We start from the raw sequence: 19,723 nt of genomic DNA, 5'->3' as shown, positions 1-19,723 counted from the left end.
CATAACGGTCACCACATTGGGAGAGCTCTTGCTCACCCCTAGTACGAAGAGCATAGAAATGGTTCCTCTTCGGAGCATCACTAGAACCACTTGCTTGAACAATCTTCTCTTGCCCCTTCATGCTAGGAAAATCTTTGACTTTGTGTCCACTCTTTCCACAACCAAAACAATTGTCCATCCCCTTATGGCAATCACCATAATGTCTTTTACCACACTTTGCGCAAGTCGGCTTTCAAGTTGGTGAACTTGCACTTACACCCTTATGAAACTTAGGGTTAGACACCCTACCATCTCTAGCCTTTGGAAATTTAGATGGAGCTTGATTTGAGAACCTCTTATTGAATTTAGGCTTGTCTTGAATCCCAAGACTATCTTTTGTAGCTCCACCATCAAAAGACCTTGCCCTTTTTGAATCAATATCCTTCCTTTTTGCTCTAGCCTCCTCAAACCTTCTAGCATGCACCATAAGATGGGCAATATTCATATTATCATGAAGCATAGATGAATGACATTCTTCTTGCAAGTCATCTGATACACCCGTCATAAAGCGACTCATCTCATCTCTAGGATCAGAGACCAAGGAAGGAGCATATTTAGCCAATTGAATGAACTTCAAAGAATAATCATGAACACTCATACCTCCTAGGCGGAGGTTGATGAATTCCACAACCTTAGCTTCTCTCATCTCTCTTGGGAAAAACCGATCAAGGAAAGCCCTCTTGACGATCTCCCAAGACACCAGCTCACCTCGAAGAGGCCGATTATCTCTCCATTTCATATGCCAAATTTGAGCCACATCCTTGAGTTTGTATGAGACCAACTCGGCATTATAATTTGTAGACAACCCCATATCACATAGTATCTTGTAAAACTCATCAATAAATTCTTGAGGGTCTTCATCAACCTTAGACAAATAGAGTATAGGAGGATTCATTCGAGTGAAGTCCCCAAGTCAAGAAGCCATAGTTTGCTCATGAACTCTAGCTGCAACATCTCGATTGGCTTGGGAAATCATAGCTTTAGCTTGAACCATTGTGTCTTGGGCTTGATTAGTAATGGCTTGGGTCATTTCAGCAAGAATAGCCCTCATCTGAGCCTCTGTCATAGGTGGAGGGTTGGCCGGAGCCTGATCATCAACAGCAACCTCCTTAAGAGGAGGAACTTGATCACCACGGGGACGAACTTCCGCATTAGCAATCTCCTCCTCAAGTCTCCTAGTCGCATTCCTCCGAGAATTCATCTCCTATAACAAAAATACAAGGTTTAGCTGAAATCATATAAGAAGTACACTCTAGAGGCACGATAATGGATTTACTAAAATAAGAGTGATTCCTAAGAAACAAATAAGTTCCTATTCATAAATGTGGCGCGCTTCAAAATTTTGAATACAAACCTACATAGACGTGGTTGAGAGAGACGTCAACATCAAGGATATTAAACTTCATGCTCTGATACAAAGTTTGTCACATCAGGGGAGCACCCCCTAGACATAACCAACATCGTCGTCCTCTTTGAGGACAAAGACTAGCCTCTTAGCATTCCTCATAACAATCATTGGCTAAATTATATGGAAGAATTAAAACTTTTTTAATATATCAGATTGGAAGTATAAATAGACCTCTACATACACATAATAGTACAATATCAAGTATACATAGACCCGTTCGTATAGGAAGATTACTTATTATTCTACTTTTATTTCATAAACATATATAATATAGAATTAGAGTCATAAAATCTGTGTCATCTCATAAACTATCTAAACAACAATACCAACATGGGCATAGCTCTACAACAATAAAAGTAAGCTACATACAGGCTTTATACAACTTTGTTCTCAAATTAAAGATAGAGTCAACCTAAGTGTCTTAACATCTAAGAAAATCCGTAGGTTGACTATCGTCATCATCCTCGGAAAAATGAGGACCTACCACTTGGATGATAAGAGTATCCAAGTCTTCTTCTCAATCGCCTTGAACCAAACCTCAACGACCGGAACCTAAAGTGTTTGGGAAAATGGGAGAAAATGGGGTTCGTACGCCACATGTACTAAGTATGAGACCATATGCACATATGACAATCAAACATGCTAAAAAGGGACATTTACTTTAATCATGCCATTTTATGTCTTTATGCACAATCAACAAGTAATAACATCATAAACATGAATAAGAGTTTATCATGTGAATAACAAAGCAAAACAACCAAACATAACCCTTATAAAGACACAAGTGCAATGACAAAGTAAAGCCTCATAACTCTACTTAATCAAGTAACCAAACAAGAATCATACATAGTAATTCACTTCACATAACATAACCTTCAATACATATGAGTTCATAATTTAGCAATAAAGACCAATTTCGTGTTCATAAACATCATTATCATCATATAAGGTCATTTACCTTTAACATCATTTACATACATAATATTGACCTCCTAAAGCTCCTATCAAGTCAAACTAGTGCACGGCATAGGTAGAGTCTCATACCCTACCTAACCTAAGTCAAACCCCTCAACTCACTTTAGTTAGACTATACATCATTACTTCATTTTAGTTTGGGGAACACTTGCCTTTAACGACATAGACCACACGAGCTAATGTGGAATCTGGTGTCATGAAACCCTACAACGAAAGAAGGTGGACTACTTTCTAAAGTAGTACCCAAAACATGAACATAGCAACTACGTGGATCAACTAGCTAGTATTTTTATGAGGGCAACATAGTTCAAGAACTTTGAGACATAATTGGGACCCTCTTTATTCTATGTGCATTATAGTCTCCAAATCTTTAGAGTACCTTAATGATCCTACCTTCCCTATGTGGGAAGGAACACTCCCTTTCTAGTTCACTCGGTGCTAAGCTAGAGTCCCTTATTGAAATGTCTTTAATCCTTATTTATCATCCATAACTTAATTTAGGTCATAGGGTCTAGCCCTTGTATAATCATCATCATAATAGCTCAATAGAAATTGCATGAGTAAAATCCTTTCATCACAATTCTCATAAGTAAGGTTAACACTGTACATATCACATCATAATATGGTGCATAATTACACATTATCATCCTTATAACATGTCCACCTTAAACAAACTCACAACCAAATCATAAGACATCACAATTTAATATCATACCATCCTATCACCCTAAACAAGCTACACTTTAACACAACATCATGACTTGATCATAATTTACTACAATAGGAGTAAGAAATAGGATAGTCAAGACTTACCAACACTCCTCGATAATTCATCATAAAGGCCTTACCATCAACCCATAACTCAACCCAATTTGGGTCATCACACCAATGTAATCAAATAACCAACATGATAATGGAATTAGAAGAATCACTGTACCATAATTTAATACTAAATCAAAGCTTGAAAACATGATATCTAAGTCTATCTTCTTGACCTAGATCAATACTCAAGAACTAGATTGAAAGACTACAATTCATCACAATTGGTTTATGATCAATATAATAACAACAATTAAGGATGATTTAACCAATAATAAAGTCAATTGAATCAAACCCATCATAATTCATATCAAGATCAAACCTATGGTTAAGGGTTAAGGGTCATAATCTACAATCTAGACCAAACCATTTCAATTCATCAAACTTAATTAAAAATACATGATAATCTACTCATTATATCCTAAAGAAAGTATAAACAATTCAATTCATAGCATCAATTTCGTATGGAATGAAACCAATATGAAAGCTCAACTTTTTGGAAGATCTTTGAAGGAGCCCTTAGAGGAAAGAAGTATCAAAAGTGAATTAGATCTCATAACTTAAGGTTTGATGAAAATTTGATGGTGAATTTGTCCCTTTCCAACCCCAAATCCCTTCCTTAGCTAAGTCTTAACTGGTGTCTTTCAATGGAGAGAGAAAGTACAGAGATTGAAGAGAGTTTATTTTGTGAGTCGTTCTTAGACTAATGAGGGTTGGGGTCTTTATATGAGGGTTTATCTTGATTAATTAGGCTTACCTAAACCCCTAACTAACCACCCAACCAAGTAATTTATTAAATTAAATCATTTAAAAGTTGGCAGAAAATTCGACCCTCAAAGACGAGACTCCGAACGACGGTTGTCTGTGAGTCGACGGGCACGACCCCTCTCGTCTTGCACTCTGTCATTGCTAACAGAGACTGTGCAGGCGAGGGGCTTCCTCACCATGGCTAAGTGTGGGACAACGGTGGCATCTACGCCCCATTTGTCCACACACGGTCCGTTCCTTTGTCCGTCGATTGAACACTGCCAAGCAATGTTAGGTCTAACATGAGGGTCCTTCTCAAGGGCCCTTGGTTGGTCCTTGGGGAGTTGTACCCAGACGTTTCGACCTTTAAACATTCCTAACACGTGTCACACATATTTTCACCAAATTTCGTTCAATTCTGACTCTTAAAAACTAGTGAAATGGCTAAGACACCCTAGTACTCTTGTGAGCCAACTTTCCGGACGTCATGGACGTTCTTGAATGTTTTGGTTCCTAGATACCTTAACTGACCTAAATTCATTTAATTTGACTTAGAAACAGTACTTATACTTCATGACACCTAGGTTACGCTTTACATCATTTCTTGAGATTTCGAAATGTTACATTATCCCCCCCCCCTTAGGAGCATTCGTCCCCAAATGACACTAAACACTCTTTTAAAGGAAGGAATAGACTCACGACTAGCAGTTCAACCAATCAATAATATTAAATAAACATGAATCACATTTTTTCAATGAGGCAATTTTAAAGCTCATCTTACAACACATAGGCTCAACCATTTCATCATGAGGTATTCCCTTCTACAACACACATGATCTCAACATACATTACATGAGTCAATTAGCAAAAGTTCATCTTATCAATATGCTACATATAATTTCCATAATGACTCACCATGTCAAAAATGCACAACCTAATCCACAAACAAGCAACAAGAAAAAATTTCATGTTTTCAAGGGCAAAATTACAATAACTCACTGTAGCATCACTGTGAAGTTTTCAAAAATTAAATTTTTGCAGAATTTCACCTAAAAATTAAGATACCATAAATTCTAGTCATAAAGATATTATTAAAAAGAATAGCTAACCTTAATCATCGAAAAGATGAGGATAACGGGTCTTCATGTCGGCCTAGGCCTCCCATGTCGCACCCTCAACTAGGTGGTTTTTCCATAACACTTTTACGGAAACCACCTCTTTGTTCCTCAATTTCTTCACTTTCCTATCAAGGATTTGAACCGGGACCTCCTAATAAAAGAGATTATCCTTAACCCCAAGTCCTTCAATAGGCTCCTCATAAGTGAGATTATCCTTGACCCCAAGTCCTTCAATAGGAAGAATAGAATCGGGATCACCGACACACTTCTTCAACATAGAAACATGAAAAACCGGATGAACCGAAGCTAAATCATTAGGGAGTTTCAAGTGATAGGCAACCTTACCTACCCTTTTCAAAATCTTATAAGGACCCACATAACGAGGACTAAACTTCCCCTTCTTGCCAAATTTAACCACCCCCTTCAACGGTGAAATTTGTAAGTACACCTTATCACCTTCTTCAAACTCCAAATCCCTTCTCCTATTATCGGCATAGGACTTTTGTCGACTATAGGATGTTTGCAACCGATTTCTTATGATGTGCACATTCTCCAAAGTACTATAAATCAAATTGGGACCAAGAACCGAAGGTTCACCAACTTTAAACCACCCTATAGGAGACCTACACCTCCTACCATACAAGGCTTCATAGGGAGCCATGGCTATGGATGAATGAAAACTATTATTATAAGCAAACTCCAGCAAAGGCAAATGGTTATCCCAATTACCTTTGAAATCAACAATGCAAGCTCTAAGCATATCCTCAAGGGTTTGAATAGTGTGTTCCTCTTGATCATCCATTTGAGGATGAAAAGCGGTACTTAATTTCACGTTAGTACCCAAACCTTCTTGGAATGACCTCCAAAACTAGAGGTTAATTGTGCAACCCAATCCGAAATGATAAATAATGGAATACCATGGTGACACACAATCTCATCTATGAAGATCTTTGCATAATCCTCCGCTGAATAAGTGGATTTGACGGGAATAAAATGAGCGGACTTAGTCAACCTATCAACAATCACCCACATAGAATCATATGACTTTTGAGTCCGAGGCAACCCTACTACAAAGTCCATATTAATATCCTCCCATTTCCAAGTAGGAATTTGGATCTCTTGTAGTAAGCCACCCGTCTTTTGATGTTCCGCCTTTACTTGTTGGCAATTCGGAAACATAGGAACAAATTGTGCTATGTCCTTCTTCAACCCTTCCCACCAATATATTTCCCGAAGGTCATGGTACATCTTTGTCGAACCCGGATGAATGGAGCAGCGGGATCCATGTGCCTCTTCAATGATCCGATCACTCAACCCATCTACATTGGGAACACACAATATCCCTTGGTACCTCAACACACCATCCACCCTTAAGAAGAATGACTTATTCAACTTTCCAAAAACCAACTCCATCAATAGTTGATCAAGGTGTTGTTTGTACTTCACCTCAACTACCAATGATGACTCGGAGCTATGATAAACTGTAGCACCACCGTTTAGAGAACTCTCCAATCGCACCCCCAATCTAGCAAACCTATGAATATCTTTCACTACGTCTCTCTTGGATTCATCTATGTGCAACACACTACCCATAGTCAGATGACTTAGAGTATTCGCAACAACATTGGCCTTGCCAGGATGATATAAGACACTCATATCATAATCTTTCAACAATTCTAACCACCTTCTTTGCCGGAGATTCAACTCCTTTTGAATAAACACATATTGGAGACTCTTATGATCAGTGAAAACATCAACATGAACACCATACAAGTAATGCCTCCATATTTTCAAAGCAAACACCACGACTGCTAACTCAAGGTCATGAGTGGGATATTTTCTCTCATGCACCTTAAGTTACCGCGAAGCATAGGCAATCACCTTCCTATTTTGCATAAGCACACACCCCAAACCTACGCAAAATGCATCACAATATACAACAAACCCCTTTGAACCTCCAGTAAAGTCAACACCGGAGCGGAAGTAAGCCTATCCTTCAATAATTGGAAACTCCTCTCACAAGGCTTCGACCACTCAAACTTTTTACACTTTTGAGGCAACGTAGTCAAAGGAGATGAAATGGATACAAAGCCATCCACAAACCTTCGATAGTAACCCGCTAGACCCAAGAAACTCCTAATGTCAGTCAGAGTTAAAGGTCTAGGCCAATTTCTCACCACATCCGCCTTCCTTGGGTCTACTTCAACTCCCTTACTAGAGATGATACGCCCAACAAACTCCATCGACCTCAACCAAAACTTACATTTACTATATTTAGCAAATAATTGATGCTCTTCAAGGGTTTGCAATACCACCCTCAATGACCCATGTGATCACCCTCATTAATCGAATATACCAAAATGTCATCAATAAACATAATAATGAATAAACCAAGGTAACTTCGAAACACCCTATTCATTAGGTCCACGAACCCCGCCAGAGCATTAGTGAGACCAAAGGACATAACAAGATACTCATAGTGGCATAATGAGTTTGAAAGGTCATCTTTGGTACATCCTCACCTCTCACCCTTAGTTGGTTATACCCTGACTTCAAGTCAATTTTGGAGAAGTAGCTTGCCCCTTTTAGTTGATCAAATAAATCATCAATCCCCGGGAGATGATACTTGTTCTATATTGTGACTTTGTTGAGTTGGCAATAATCAACACACATTCTCACGGACCCATCTTTATTGTTCACGAACAATACCGGACCACCCCATGGTGAAATGCTAGGCCTTATAAAGACCTTGTCTAGCAAATATTTAAGTTGAGCCTTCAACTCCTTCAATTCGGCCGGAGCCATTCTATAAGGAGGAATTGAAATAGGGTTTGTTTCCGGTAGCAAATCAATACCAAAATCAATTTTCCGTTCGGGAGGAATACCGGGAAGGTCATTAGGGAAAACCTCTGGAAAATCACTCACTACGAGGACCGACTCGATAGGAGGAATTTCATAATCCAAATCTTGGACTCTTACAATGTGGTAAAGACAACCCTTTGAGATCACTTTATATGTTCTTAAACAGGACAGTATGTGACCTCTAGGAATAGAATCGCCATCCTTCCACTCAATAACGGGTTCATTTGGGAAATTAAACCTCACAACACTAGTCCTATAATCAATAGAAGCAAAACTAGCATGTAACCAATCCATACCCAAAATGACATCAAATTCAAGCATATCTAGTTCAACTAGATTCACATGAGAAACTCACTCTATTGGGCAAAGTAATAGGACAGTTTTGATAGACTCTTTTCCCTAAAATTGGTTCACCCACCGGAGTAGACACCACAAAAGGTTCATGAAAAACATCGGGTAAAGTATCAAACTTTTTAGCTACTAAGGGAGTCACAGAAGAAAACGTAGCACCTGGATCAAGTAAATCATAAACATAAATAGCAAAGACTTGTAACATATTAGTCACCATATCGGGAGAGGTCTCTTGCTCACCCCTAGTACGAAGAGCATAGAAATGGTTCCTCTTCGGAGCATCACTAGAACCACTTGCTTGAACAATCTTCTCTTGCCCCTTCATGCTAGGAAAATCTTTGACTTTGTGTCCACTCTTTCCACAACCAAAACAATTGTCCATCCCCTTATGGCAATCACCATAATGTCTTTTACCACACTTTGCACAAGTCGGCTTTCAAGTTGGTGAACTTGCACTTACACCCTTATGAAACTTAGGGTTAGACACCCTACCATCTCTAGCCTTTGGAAATTTAGATGGAGCTTGATTTGAGAACCTCTTATTGAATTTAGGCTTGTCTTGAATCCCAAGACTATCTTTTGTAGCTCCACCATCAAAAGACCTTGCCCTTTTTGAATCAATATCCTTCCTTTTTGCTCTAGCCTCCTCAAACCTTCTAGCATGCACCATAAGATGGGCAATATTCATATTATCATGAAGCATAGATGAATGACATTCTTCTTGCAAGTCATCTGATACACCCGTCATAAAGCGACTCATCTCATCTCTAGGATCAGAGACCAAGGAAGGAGCATATTTAGCCAATTGAATGAACTTCAAAGAATAATCATGAACACTCATACCTCCTAGGCGGAGGTTGATGAATTCCACAACCTTAGCTTCTCTCATCTCTCTTGGGAAAAACCGATCAAGGAAAGCCCTCTTGACGATCTCCCAAGACACCAGCCCACCTCGAAGAGGCCGATTATCTCTCCATTTCATATGCCAAATTTGAGCCACATCCTTGAGTTTGTATGAGACCAACTCGGCATTATAATTTGTAGACAACCCAATAGCACATAGTATCTTGTAAACCTCATCAACAAATTCTTGAGGGTCTTCATCAACCTTAGACCCATAGAAGATAGGAGGATTCATTCGAGTGAAGTCCCTAAGTCGGGAAGCCATAGTTTGCTCATGAACCCTAGGTGCAACATCCCGATTGGCTTGGGCAGTCATAGCTTGAGCTTGAACTGTTGCGGCATGGGATTGATTTGTCATGGCTTGGGCCATTTGAGAAATAATATCTCTCATCTGAGCCTCTGTCATAGGTGGAGGATTGGCCGGAGCCTAATTATCAACAACAACCTCTTCAAGAGTAGGAACTGGATCACCACGAGGAGGAACTCTTGCATTAGCAATCTCCTCCTCAAGTCTCCTAGCCGCATATCTCCGAGTATTCATCTCCTATTACCAAAATACAACGTTTAGGTGAAATCATATAAGAAGAACACTCTAGAAGCACGATAATGGATTTCAAAAAATGAGAGTAATTCCTAAGCATCAAATAAGTTCCTATTCATAAGTGTGGCCCGCTTCACATTTATGAATACAAACCTATATAGACGTGGTTGAGAGAGACGTCAACATCAAGGATATTCACCCTCATGCTCTCATACCAATTTTGTCACATCAGGGGAGCACCCCCTAGAGGTAACCGACATCGTCGTCCTCTTTGAGGACTAAGACTAGCCTTTTAGAATTCATCATAACAATCATTGGCTAAATTATACAGAAGAAATTAAAACTTTTTAAATATATCAGAGATCGGAGGTTTATATAGATCTCTACATACACGTAATAGTATAATATCGAGTATACATAAAAAATTTCGTATAGGAAGAATTACTTACTCTTCTACTTTTATTTCATACACATATATAAGAAAGAATTAGAGTCATAAAATCCTTCTCATCTCACAAACCATCTAAACAACAATACCCACATGGGCATAGCCCTACAACAATAAAAGTAAGCCACATAAAGGGTTTATACAGCTTTGTTCTTAAATTAAAGATAATGTCAACATAAGTGTCTTAATATCTAGGTAGAGTATCGGCATCATCCTCGGGAAAATGAGGATCTACCACTTGGATGATAAGAGTATCCAAGCCTTCTTCTCAATCGCCTCGAACTAAACCTCAACGACCGAAATCTAAAGTGTTTGGGAAAAAGGGAGAAAATGGGTTAGTACGCCACATGTACTAAGTATGAGACCATATGCACATATAAAAATCAAATGCTACAAAGGGACATTTAGTTTAATCACGCCATTTTATGTCTTTATGCACAATCAACAAGTAATAACATCATAAGCATGAATAAGAGTTTATGATGTGAATAGCAAAGCAAAACAACCAAACATAACCATTCTAAAGACACAAGTGCAATGACCAAGTAAATCCCCATAACCCTACTTAATCAAGTAACCAAACAAGAGTCATACATAGTAATTCACTTCACATAACCTAACCTTCAATACATATAAGTTCATACTTTAGCAATAAAGACCAATTTCGTGTTCATAAACATCATAATCATCATATAAGGTCATTTACCTTTAACATCATTTACATACATAATATTGACCTCCGAAAGCTCCTATAAAGGCAAACTAGTGCAAGGCATAGGTAGAGTCCCATACCACTACCTAAGCTAAGTCAAACCCCTCAACTCACTTTAGTTAGCCTATACATCATTACTTCATTTTAGTTTAGGGAACACTTTCCTTGACCGACATAGACCACATGAGCTAATGTGGAATCCGGTGTCATGAAACCCTACAATGAAAGAAGGTGGACTACTTGCCAAAGTAGAACCCAAAACATGAACATAGCAACTACGTTGATCCACTAGCTAGTATTCCTATGGGGGCAACATAGTTCAAGTACTAGGAGACATAATTGGAACCCTCCTTATTCTATGTGCATTATAACCTCCAAATCTGAAGAGTACCTTAGTGATCCTACCTTCCCTGTGTGGGAAGGGACACTCCCCTTTCTAGTTCACTTGGTGCTAAGATAAAGTCCATTATTGAAATGTCTTTTATCTTTATTTATCATCCATAACTTAATTTAGGTCATAGGGTCTAGACCTTGTATAATCATCATCATAATAGCTCAATAGGAATTGCATGAGTAAAAGCCTATCATCACAATTCTCATTAGTAAGGTTAACACTGTACATATCACATCATAATAGGTTACATAATTACACATTATCTTCCTTATAACATGTCCACCCTAAACAACCTCACAACCAAAGCGTAAGACCTCTTAATTTAATCAGCATACCATCTTATCACCCTAAACAAGGTACACTTCAACACAACATCATGACTTGATCACAATTTACTACAATTGGAGTTAGAAATAGGATAGTCAAGACTTACCAACACCTCCATAGATCATAAAGGCCTTACCATCAAACCATAACTCAACCCAATTTGGTTCATCACACCAATGTAATCCAATAACCAACACGGTAATGGAATTAGAAGAATCACTATACCATAATTCAATACTAAATCAAAGCTTGAAAACATGATATCTAAGTCTACCTTCTTAACCTAGATCAATACTCAAGAACTAGCTTGAAAGACTACAATTCATCACAATAGGTTTATGATCAATATAATAACAACAATTAAGGATGATTTAACCAAGAATAAAGTCAATTGAATTAAACCCTCACAAACGAGACCCCGAACGACGGGCCGTCTGTGAGTCGACGGGCACTACCCCTCTCGTCTGGCAATCTGTCGTCGCTAAAAGAGAGTGTGCAGGCAAGAGGCTTCTTCACCATGGCTAAGTGTTGGACGACGGTGGCATCGACGCCCCGTTTGGCCACACACGGTCCGTTCCTTTGTCCGTCGATTGAACACTGCCAAGCAGTGTTGGGTCTAACATGAGGGTCCTTCTCAAGGGACCTTGGTTGGTCCTTGGGGAGTCGTACCTGGACGTTTGACCATGAAACATCCCTAACACATGTCACACATATTTTTACCAAATTTTGTTTAAATTTCGACTCTTAAAAACTATTCAAATGTACTCTTGTGAGCCAACTTTCCGTACGTCATGGACGTTCTTGAATGTTTTTCTTCCTAAATATCTTAACTGACCTAAATTTAGTTAAATTGACTTAGAAACAGTACTTAGACTTCAGGACACCTAGGTTAGGTTTTACGGCATGTCTTGAGATTTTGAAATGTTACATTTTTCATGGGTGATTTCATTATGACTCAATGCTATTTAATTTGTAACATTCCAAAAAATCATGTCTAATGAAAAGCCCAGTATGCCCTTAGGATAGCCTATTAGGGGTACATAAACACCCCAATGCCCAATATTGAAAAATATTGGGCATAGTATAGAAAAATTGGCTAAGAGATATTAGCCAATTTTCTCTATACAAATAAGAAATATACTTTTTGGGTTGTCATACCCCAATCCAAGATTTATGTTCAATAAATGTACCTACAAGGAAGACCCTAATCTAAAATTTTGTATTCAACCATATGAACCATACCACCACACAAAGTACTAGGCATCCAAGTGTCAAGCTTAGTACCATAGCACGTGATCATTTAAAATGATCATGTAAATTAAGCAGTGACCAAGGACATAGTGAGCGTCCTTGGGAAAATAAGTAAACATTCTCAAATGAACCATAAATAATAGTTAGTTAGGGATGTACAACCAACCCATGAGCAAGAACATGTGCAAGACATGTGAAGAATCTGCCAAAGGAGGGGACCACCCTAAGCGAATTTGGTTAGGGTAGTTAGGGGGAAACGTGCACAAGGGAAAACTTCATGTGGGGCCTAACTTCCTAACTAACTCTAGTTCCTAAATAACTGTCCTAACTATATAAATAACCTAGGAATAACCGGAATAGACCCATTAGTGCACCCGACAACCTAGGACCAAAACGGGGTTGACACTAACCTAGTACTAGTTAAAGAGACAACCTAGTACCTAACCTAGGATGGTCCAAATGGTTAGTTATGGTTCTAAAAACATAGGGGTACTTTATTAATTCCCCTAGGTTACCTAATGAATTAATTTATCAAATTAATAAATTAATTTAAAAGGGCTAAAACCAAAAATAAAAAGAAAATTTTCAGATTTCGGTTAAGACAAGAAAGGGACAACCTAGTACCTAATCTGGGATGGTCCAAAGAGTTAGTTAAGATCATAATGACTTAGTACTTTAGTAATTAACCTAGTATAATTAATTAATTAATTTAGCAACTTAAGTAATTAATTTAAAGGGGCAAAACCGAAATCACAAAACATTTGCAAGATTTCAGATAAGACAAGAAAAAGACAACCTAGTACCTAACCTAGGATGGTCCAAAGGATTAGTTATGGTTATAACGACTTAATGTTACCTTAGTAATTACCCTATATCACTTAATTAATTAAATTATACATTTAATTAATTAAATTAAAGGGGTCAAATCAAAATTCTTATGCTAACCTAGTACAATTCAAGAAACATCATAGTACTTAACCTAGGATGGTCCTAAAGGGTTGATTATGGTTCCAATGACTTAGGGGTACTTTAATACTTACCATAGGTCCCTAAATTAATTAAATTAAAGGGGTCAAATCAAAATTCTTATGCTAACCTAGTACAATTCAAGAAACATCATAGTACTTAACCTAGGATGGTCCAAAGGATTAGTTATGGTTATAACGACTTAATGTTACCTTAGTAATTACCCTATATCACTTAATTAATTAAATTAAAGGGGTCAAATCAAAATTCTTATGCTAACCTAGTACAATTCAAGAAACATCATAGTACTTAACCTAGGATGGTCCAAAGGATTAGTTATGGTTATAACGACTTAATGTTACCTTAGTAATTACCCTATATCACTTAATTAATTAAATTAAAGGGGTCAAATCAAAATTCTTATGCTAACCTAGTACAATTCAAGAAACATCATAGTACTTAACCTAGGATGGTCCAAAGGATTAGTTATGGTTATAACGACTTAATGTTACCTTAGTAATTACCCTATATCACTTAATTAATTAAATTAAAGGGGTCAAATCAAAATTCTTATGCTAACCTAGTACAATTCAAGAAACATCATAGTACTTAACCTAGGATGGTCCAAAGGATTAGTTATGGTTATAACGACTTAATGTTACCTTAGTAATTACCCTATATCACTTAATTAATTAAATTAAAGGGGTCAAATCAAAATTCTTATGCTAACCTAGTACAATTCAAGAAACATCATAGTACTTAACCTAGGATGGTCCAAAGGATTAGTTATGGTTATAACGACTTAATGTTACCTTAGTAATTACCCTATATCACTTAATTAATTAAATTAAAGGGGTCAAATCAAAATTCTTATGCTAACCTAGTACAATTCAAGAAACATCATAGTACTTAACCTAGGATGGTCCAAAGGATTAGTTATGGTTATAACGACTTAATGTTACCTTAGTAATTACCCTATATCACTTAATTAATTAAATTAAAGGGGTCAAATCAAAATTCTTATGCTAACCTAGTACAATTCAAGAAACATCATAGTACTTAACCTAGGATGGTCCAAAGGATTAGTTATGGTTATAACGACTTAATGTTACCTTAGTAATTACCCTATATCACTTAATTAATTAAATTAAAGGGGTCAAATCAAAATTCTTATGCTAACCTAGTACAATTCAAGAAACATCATAGTACTTAACCTAGGATGGTCCAAAGGATTAGTTATGGTTATAACGACTTAATGTTACCTTAGTAATTACCCTATATCACTTAATTAATTAAATTAAAGGGGTCAAATCAAAATTCTTATGCTAACCTAGTACAATTCAAGAAACATCATAGTACTTAACCTAGGATGGTCCAAAGGATTAGTTATGGTTATAACGACTTAATGTTACCTTAGTAATTACCCTATATCACTTAATTAATTAAATTAAAGGGGTCAAATCAAAATTCTTATGCTAACCTAGTACAATTCAAGAAACATCATAGTACTTAACCTAGGATGGTCCAAAGGATTAGTTATGGTTATAACGACTTAATGTTACCTTAGTAATTACCCTATATCACTTAATTAATTAAATTAAAGGGGTCAAATCAAAATTCTTATGCTAACCTAGTACAATTCAAGAAACATCATAGTACTTAACCTAGGATGGTCCAAAGGATTAGTTATGGTTATAACGACTTAATGTTACCTTAGTAATTACCCTATATCACTTAATTAATTAAATTAAAGGGGTCAAATCAAAATTCTTATGCTAACCTAGTACAATTCAAGAAACATCATAGTACTTAACCTAGGATGGTCCAAAGGATTAGTTATGGTTATAACGACTTAATGTTACCTTAGTAATTACCCTATATCACTTAATTAATTAAATTAAAGGGGTCAAATCAAAATTCTTATGCTAACCTAGTACAATTCAAGAAACATCATAGTACTTAACCTAGGATGGTCCTAAAGGGTTGATTATGGTTCCAATGACTTAGGGGTACTTTAATACTTACCATAGGTCCCTAAATTAATTAAATTAAGGATTTAATTAATTTAAATAAAGTCAAAATGTTGACAAAAACCATAGTCAACACCAAAATTTCAGATTTTGGGTCAAGTCAACATTCTCCTATATTTAGTCAACTTAGGAGGGGCTTTTTAGTAATTATTTAATTATGTCATTTAATTAAATTATTAAACCCTAATTTTAATGAGTCAAGATCGTTTTATAAGACTTAGGATAACTAATAGTAAAGGCGACGCAAAAATAGTAAGCAACGAACGAAAAAAAAGGCAGAAAATTTATCGATTTCTCTAGGGCGATTTCAAGGTTTCTTCAAGGTTTCGTTCAAGGTTGTCTTCGTAGATTAAGTTCTACTTAAGGTATAGGTTTCTATCCTGGACTTGTTTCTCCAAGAGAAATTTCTGTCGAATGATTCAAAGATCTTGAAAACTAGGGTTGTTTCCCATCGTGCTTGTTGAACTCTTTTCCCTAGTATCCTTGTTACGACTTCAATGTTGAATAGGTTAGAAATCCTATTTTTTGTATGTGGTGCTGAATGTTTATAGTTTTGTATTAATAATGTTTGAATGAACCTATTAATTGGACTCTTTGATGCTAAGTGTTACTATGTGAATTAAAAGAATGATGCTATATTAAAGATATGTCCGAAAAAGTTATGTATGAAGATGTTACGGTCTGTTGTGCATACTTGCTGTTAATATGACGTTATAAAGATGATATATTAATTAAATGTTAATATGATGCTGTCCACGATGTAACGTTATTCCTAAAGTTATGTTATAAGGTTAGCTAAAAAGATCTCCGTGAAATCATAATTTGAGTGAATGTTTGGCTTATGTCAATAAAATGGCTAACAAAAACATTGTTCAAAATTTAAATGGGAATTGGCTATAATGTTATCTCTAAATAAGTAAAATATTGTCTAATGAATAATGTATCCCAAATGGAGCATGACTGAATGAAACTTTTGCTTATGCCAACAAAACATGAAATCTATAGACAACTGCTTATGCCAATACTAATCTTATGCGAATAAATTGGCTAACACTACATTGTCAAACAAGTTGTAAGGAATTGGTTATAATATTATGTTAAATAACTAAAATATTGGCTAATGTATAATGCATAAAAACTTAAGCATGTTTAACATGAAAATTGGCTTACGCCAACAAATATGGTTATGAAATCTAAGCCCAATTGTTTATGTCAATACTAATTGTATGCCAATAAAATGGCTAACGATACATTGTCTAAAAGTAATGCACGTAAATAGCTATAATATTATGTTAAATAATTAAAAGATTGGCTAATGGTTCATACATTTTAAATTTAAATATGAACATACGTAAAATTGGCACATGCCAACAAAAATGGTTATGTAGTTTAATATTCAAAGATTGAGGACAATACTAATGATATGTCAATCTTGTGTAGTTAGAGTATCAAATGATAATATAAGCACTTCTAAACTATTCAATGAGCCCATAATAAAGGGCATGCCACTCATTGGGACAACTCCCAACATGCTCTAAAAGAATGACATATGAACTCATGAAACTCATTGAATGAAGTGCTCATCGTCCATAAACATGATATGAATCTACTACTATAAAGTAAGTAAGTAACGTATGATATAACATAATTAAAGGGATCGAAAGTAAGTAAGTGACCAGAATGGGGTGTTAAAGGAAGTGAAACAAGTCTCACTTACATCTAAGCTACTATGTTAAAAGAATACTCACGTATGAAGGTGTTAGAATGTGTAAGACAAGTCTCATTAACACCAAAGGATGATATGTAAGGAAATTCACATTTCATAATGTAAAGTAAGGATGATATAGAGTAAGTAAATCTCAATCTAGAAGCAAGCCTCCATAATGCTTGAGTCAACACTAAAAGATAAAAAAGAAATGAACATTCACGTAATGAGGTGAGTAATTATCTTAATCTATGATGCTAATGAAAATGGTGACAACATGGTAAGAGGCTAAGATGAATAGTGAGACAAGTCTTAACCAAGCCTAAGTAAAGGTCACTAAAAGTACTCACCTAAGAGAGTGTTGAATATCAAGAGACAAGTCTCAATCATACTCTATATGTAAGTCTAAGGACAATTCATACTTAATACTAATGATGATATGAGAAATCATCTAATGAGCAATGATGCCCTCATGCTAGAAGCCAGCTTTTATGATGTGTGATATGAATGTAATGGAACTTTATACTAAGAACCTATAGGAGAGCTATGAGTCGTGATTCCTTCTTTCGGGAAGATAGAGGTTCGTGTAAATCTCATGAGATGAGATTGTCCGTTTAGGCGCATATGGGTCTCCTTAAATCTCCTAGTATTTGAACCTCTGCTGCCAACATAGGGTTCTAGAAGGGTTCAATTCCCTATATATGCTAGCATGTTTTGGTTTCACCTTGGCCAGTGACTCCACCTCTTTTCGGTGTGGGGAAGACGCCGGATTTCATAATGCTCACATTATCTATGTCATTTAAAGTTGGAGTTCCTCAAAGTATGAAAGATAATGAAATGAACGATACCTAAAGTGTTTGTGCAACACAATTAGGAGGTGAAATCAGATTCAAGTAATGACATTAGGTCATTCTTGGTCAATACACTTCATGATCCCGATGAGAGTCTTAAACTTCATCCTAGGTATAGTTGGTATTTACATCAGCCTACGAATGAATGAAATGAATAAAGTGAAGTACAAATGAACGAATGAAGCAGACTCTGTGGTTGCTAAAGAAGGCCCTGGGGTTGAGGTCCCATATGTTGGGCCCTCACTTGAGATGTCTTAATGCTACATCAACGATTCCAAAGTCTCGTGTATATGAAATGTATAATATATAAAACATGAAAGTAATGAAATCAATGACATGATCAATAGAGAATTGCTTATGAAAGGTAATTAATATATAGTGTAAAGAATGACTCACTATAAGGTAGGGAAATCATTCCTTAGTCCTTGGATTACTTACATCGATTCATTGTGGGTATGGGACTACAATTAATCATTGCACTTGTAAGTAAAACATAGAAACAAAGGAATTATTTAACTACACAACAAGAAGAAGAAAAAGACTGAAAAATAATCTAACTGTACAAAGAGGAGCTCTCGACCTAAGAGGATCAAAAATCTCAAATCTTCGCCCGAGTAGTTCTAAAATTATGTTGATGATACAAATGTCTTGTAATCATATAGAAAATGAGTTGTGTGCTTTGAATGCATTAAAATACATCATATTCGTACCACAATTCATAACTAACGATTTAGGAAAGTCTAGTGACTAGGCTTTCCAGAAATAGCATGCTGTTTAGGAAGAGCTTTCTTTGATCATGCATACCTTATGTGTGTGTGTGCATACACCATACTTAGTACAAGTGGTATACTAACCCCTACTATTTACTATTTTATAGATGCAGGTTAAGGGACAGATTGACGACTTTTGCAATGGTTTGGACATCACTGTTTCTCCAGACCATTTGGTAGGTCCTCTTGATTTTGAGGATGCTACAGTTTTAGTCTAGCCTTAGTTTTAGACAAAGTTAGTGGATGTTGTCCCTAGCGTTTCTTTCGTACTTTTATTTCGAAGCTTTTGTAATAAGGTCGTGTTTGGCAAACGTATTTATGATATATTCTTATTCTATTTAGAATTAATTCTTATAATAGATGGTTATTACATTTATGTTGAGCTTAGTATATGATGAATTCATGAAATAACTATATGAAGTCAATGTATACTTCATACGTTTAAACGTTTTAAAATTACCACTATAATTAACCATATGAATGTGATGTCTGCAAGATGAGGCTTG

At 36.3% G+C, this 19,723-nt stretch overlaps 1 protein-coding gene across 1 annotated transcript; it reads right to left on the bottom strand.

Annotated features, from left to right (window-relative positions):
* Window positions 1-232: 232 nt before the first annotated feature.
* On the bottom strand, window positions 233-934 carry LOC107030142. Its single transcript, XM_015231529.1, has one exon. It carries the CDS (start codon window positions 932-934, stop codon window positions 233-235), a length of 702 nt encoding a protein of 233 aa, XP_015087015.1.
* Window positions 935-19,723: the final 18,789 nt, after the last annotated feature.

The sequence above is a fragment of the Solanum pennellii genome, chromosome 9, assembly GCF_001406875.1.
Source record: "Solanum pennellii chromosome 9, SPENNV200".
Taxonomy (NCBI): Eukaryota; Viridiplantae; Streptophyta; class Magnoliopsida; order Solanales; family Solanaceae; genus Solanum; species Solanum pennellii.
Note: the sequence above shows the minus strand (reverse complement) of the source record. Positions and strands in the feature narration are given on the sequence as shown.